Genomic DNA, 4916 nt, shown 5'->3' on the forward strand with positions numbered 1-4916 from the left:
TTCTGGCACGTGACCCACGCTGGGTTCTCTGAGCCACTGTACAAATCGTGACCAAACTTCCTGTCAGGATTCAAAGTAAAAGTTGTGTCTTCATCATAAAATGAAAACAAAGTTTCTTCTTCTCTGCAGATTCCCCATCGAACCTCAGAATGCAGAGCGTCGGGCTTCAGCGCCGCCTCCTCGTCTCTGTCTGCCTCTTCCTCCGCCTTCTGACCTCAGCTGAGTCGCAGCAGGTGGAGCAGCTAGTGGAGGAGGTGCAGAATGTCCCAGTGGAGGTCATCACTGAGAGCTCCCCCTGCAGCGCCACCTGTGGGCTGGGCCTCCGGACTCAGACTCTGTGCCTCCTAAATGACAGCAGGGCAGCGATGGAGGAGAAGTTGCCGAGCGGCGGTGAAGCAGAGGTACAGACGCAACACTGCTGAACACAGGAAGAGGAGGACATGGTGACCATCTGTGTTTGACCTGCAGGTGACGGAGAGGTGCCGCGTCCGGGCGGTGCAGTGCATGGACACGTGGCAGTGCGGACTCCAAACCATGACAGTCACATCCGGACAGAGGGTGGAGGTTGACTGTGTGGGAGACGTGATGGAGGCCACGGGGAGGTTCTCCTGGAGGTGAGGAAGAGGTCTCAGTTTTAAACCAACCTTTGGGACGGCTGGACCAGACGGGACGTTTGGACAATGAGACGACAGGACTAACCTGCCCGAAGGCGGGCCCTCATCGCGTCCTTCAGTTTTAGATTCCATGTTTATTTTATTCTGATCTTCAGTCAGACTCTGTCGGCTTCTTTTACGGCTCAGGGTGTCGTGGCGTTACGCCCGAGGGATCATCAGCACTGACGACGCTCTGCTCGCCCGCTGGGACGCTCCCGAGCTGGACCGAGTGGTTCTGGACCCCGTCAGAGAGGAGGATGCAGGTGAGCGCACCTCTGCACGTGCTCAGTCAGACCCACATTATAGGAGTGACGTGATTCTGCTGGGATACACCGTCTTTATTTGTGGGTCACTAACCTGTAAAAGCTCTTCTTCTGTGGTGATGCTTACACGAAAGGAAAATATTTGTGAGAGTGAAACTCGAATCAGACTGACTCCTCCATCGTCCTCAGGGACGTACCGCTGTGACGTGCAGGACGCCGCCTACCGCAGGGTCAAACGGGCTTACTGGGGCATCCGGGTTCTGCCCGTCGGCGTCCTCAGCCTGGACTACGACAGCTCCCTGGCCCTTTGGGATGAAGGCGAGAAGAACCAGACCGAAGAGGAGGAGGAGCAGAGGAAGATCTTTCCCTTTGCTCTCCTTGCGGTACGTTTGGTTTGGAACACGTTCATTTAACGCTTCTTTGTATTCAAAGTTTGGCTGCTGCTTTGGTCACAGATGGGCGTCAGCGTAGTGGTCGCCGGCGTCTTCGCTGCTCTGCTGAGAGGCTACGAGGCGATGAAGAGGATAAGGAGGAGGAGAAGAGGGATTTAAAGGCGTCTGGTTCCTTCTGAATCTTCCAACCTGCTTCAAATAATTGAAAATCGTTTTTCAGGAGTTTGTTATTAAAATGAATGACAAATAAAACCCAAACCTGCAGATACACGTCACCAACAGGTTTCAGTTTGGAACGCGCTTCATTCTGCCGGGTGCAGTGCGGCCGTGTTCCTGTAGATGGCAGTGTTGGCTCAGCCCTGATGAAGCTCTGCAGCTCATAAATCAGCTGCTGCATACAAAGCCTTTTATCCACATTTTAAAATATTCTTTAAGAGTTGTGAAAAAACTAGTGTTCATTTTTTCCAGCATTCCAGGTCACAGCTGGAACATCTGTGCGCTGAGGTGCATCCATGTGTGTTACAGGTGTGTTTGAGTCTCAGACTGCAGGGCAGCTCCAGCCAGGCAGGGAAAGCATTAAAGACTGCCCTCCATAATAACCAGCATGGTGTTGTTGGCAGTGCTTTGGTGCTTCCGTGGAAAGGCGTCTCCTCAGCAGTGATTCTGCTTCACAATAAGAAGCTTGTTTTAGCACAGGTCAGGTGAACGAGGCCACGATGCTGTCGAGCTGAGTGAGCGAGCGGGCAAAACAAACAAAGTGATGATGATGAGCTCGCTGTAACGGATTCATGTGCTGGTGGAAGCAGCCCTGCGACGAAGCACGGAGGGGGGTCAGGTAGGCCTACGTCAGGCCCATTTACTGTCCTCAGCAGGGAAACAGTCAAATGTAATGCACATGTGGTTCATGACTAATGCACCCATCTTATTGTTGTGACTCAGACGTTACATGACAGATGGTCTGCACTGCACCCTCTAACTGCTCAGACTGGTAGTTGGTGTAAAAATGCAATGAAACTGGTTTTAAGCGATGCCCCAGTAATAACTCATCTTCCCAGGATCGCTGTCCCGTTTTTTAAAATAATAAGCCACCCTGGGGTTTGTGATGAGGACCCAGAGCAGTAACATCTCTCTCTCTGCGGGGCTCTCATTTATGAAACGGAGCGTCTCACTCTGAAAAATGTCGTCTGTAGCACGTCCAATCAGTGTTTGAGCATGAAAACCCAGCCAACGGCGCTCTGATCAACACATCTCTAATCAAAACAAACTGATCGCACCTTTTGATTCCTCTCTATAGTGTTTCCAGCCATAGACCAAAAACATGACCACCAATGAGCAACATGTGGACTTAAAGGGGAGGAGCTAAAACAGCTTGTTTCAAGCAGAGGTGAAGTGAGGGGCTCGTACCTGCAGCCGAGCGGCTGATTTACCAAAGAAGAATAAAAAGAATGAAAAATGTGAAAAGGTTACAAAGGAAGGAAAGCACAGCTGCTGCAGAGAAATCAGACATGTGAGAAGAAAAGTCGCTGCACATCAGATTATTCTTCCACGTTACTAAAAGTGAGACTGAAACCTGGGAAGAAGCCAGCCAGAGGTAACGGACTGATCAATATCAGCCCTCTGTCATTAAGACAGGACAATCTGATGGATTACAATCATTATTTCATTAAATGAATCATCAAGAGACACCTTTAGTGTTCATTCTCTCAGCTGCAGCCTCAGTGCTGTTGAACAGTTTGAGAGGAAATAAAGTAAAATCAAATAACATTGGGTTGTAGTGTTTTAGGGTTGTATCGAAATACTTAAGGAACAATAATCCTGTTGTAAAATTTAAATATATATAAACAATATATTTAAAAAATGAAACAACAAAGCTGACTGACTACCAGACAAAGACAGTAAGCAGCACTGGCAAACTGCCGGCCCTCTGCTGATCTTTACTCACATAACCTGCTGTTAAATGTTAGCTTTGCTGCATTGCATGCAGATGCATCCCTGTAAGGAGTAAAGCACCGTCGCAGTGCAGAAGTCCCAGGATGAACATCTCACTCTTCATCACTAAGTGAAGAAAATGAAACCCGAGGTTTCTCCTCAGCACTGCTTGTTTTTGTCTACTTATGACATTTTACTTGGTGGTTGTTTGCTGCTTCTGCTAACTGTACAATAAATCGCTCCTTGGGGATAACAAAGACGTCCTCGAGCCCCTCTGAAAGCACACACCCGCTAATCAATCCGCTGGTAGCAGGGGTCAAATGAGAGTCGACAATCTTTTCAAGTATAAATCAACGAGTCAATTCATCAATGTTTGAATAAAATCTCTAAATAATTTATTAAATCTGAGAAAGTTATAAAACATAAACATTACACAAGGTCACCTGGTTCTGCTGTGTACTCTGAGGTTTAATGTTTGAAATATTTAAAGTGTGGATTAATGTTTCCTCTTCTGTAGGGAACAACGTGCCTCATGTTCCACTGATTATCTGTAGATGTGTAGTATTCAGTTATTGATTAGCACACGTGCAGGTCAGGGGTCAGCTGTGGGGCCGTTTATGACCGCCTCTCTCAAGGACACTCATTTCTGCCCCAACTCTTGCTCCATACATTATCTCTGACTGCCCCCGAAGTCATTCTGTCCTCTCTGTCAGAGGCAGCTGTCAACATAAAGAGCTCTGGTCATGCGGGATTTTCATTGTGAGGCTGTGCAGACCGGTTTGGGTCTCAGAGTCACCGCCGATCCGTGCAGCGCGACGACACGAGGGTTCGCTGATGGTTTGCTGACTGGGCGACGTTAGATGGATGAGCTGTTGGGTCTGTTCAGCCACTGCAGACCCGGCAGCTACTCTGTCTGTGGATTAAGGAGTCCGCCGTGACCCTGCAGCTGTAAACTGCTGAGCTGGGAGCACCGCCTCCTCTGTGCTGTCTGTACCACGATAAACCTCTGTGAATCCTAAAGTCCCCTGACGGCGAGTCATCGCAGTGAGGAACCATCCTCTGCTGTCTCAGGGGATGATGGATGGGAAGCGTTTCCACCACTTCAGAGCGGTCTGATGGACGGATCGTGAGCCTCTGCAGACACTCCTTGAAAACCAATTAAAGCTAAATGTAAGCAGCCCTCTGTCACACTATAATCTGAAGATTAGAGCAGGAAAGGCGACTGATGGGGCGATCTCCAAACACAGCATGAATGTGTTACTCTGCAATTTAATCCTGAGTGAAGGCGTAATTACAGCTGTCAGCAGCCATTCTGTGTCAGCCACTGTTTAATGGCCTGAGATGACTCTGAAGAAGCTCAGCAGCACACGCTGGCTTTAACGAACTTTGTAGAAATCCTGAAACTTTAACCTTCTGCTGAAGTCCCACACAGCCCAGTCTGAGCTCTGCAGGCAGTGACGCTGACGTTGGACTATGTCAGCTAATCAGAAATCAGCAGTGTTGGCCAAGTTACTTTGAACAAGTAATTAATTATAGATACTAGTTACTTCTTCAAAAAAGTAACTGAGTTACAAGATTCAAAAAGTAATTAATTACTTGAAAAGTAACTATTGCGTTACTTTAAAAAACATTTTAACCCTCTGGGGTCCAGGGTGTCATCGGCCATTTTTAACTACTTC

The 4916-nt window shown here is 48.2% G+C and overlaps 1 protein-coding gene across 3 annotated transcripts in view; it reads left to right on the forward strand.

The window, feature by feature from the left end:
- Positions 1-3072, forward strand: part of tmem81 (transmembrane protein 81) — a 3952-nt gene extending 880 nt beyond the window's left edge. For 2 of the 3 annotated variants that reach the window (XM_042225072.1, XM_042225071.1), the window contains 4 exons: positions 130-401; positions 469-614; positions 801-1299; positions 1372-3072. In XM_042225072.1, the coding sequence (XP_042081006.1) occupies positions 150-401; positions 469-614; positions 801-1299; positions 1372-1467 (993 nt within the window). In that variant the 5' untranslated portion in view covers positions 130-149 and the 3' untranslated portion in view covers positions 1468-3072. The remainder of the gene's footprint in view (positions 1-129; positions 402-468; positions 615-800; positions 1300-1371) is intronic. The other variant, XM_014337079.2, reaches the window with a different exon arrangement.
- The last annotated feature ends 1844 nt before the right edge of the window (positions 3073-4916 follow it).

This window comes from Haplochromis burtoni, unplaced genomic scaffold, assembly GCF_018398535.1.
Source record: "Haplochromis burtoni strain Fernald_Lab_line unplaced genomic scaffold, NCSU_Asbu1 Contig_159, whole genome shotgun sequence".
NCBI classification, from domain to species: domain Eukaryota; kingdom Metazoa; phylum Chordata; class Actinopteri; order Cichliformes; family Cichlidae; genus Haplochromis; species Haplochromis burtoni.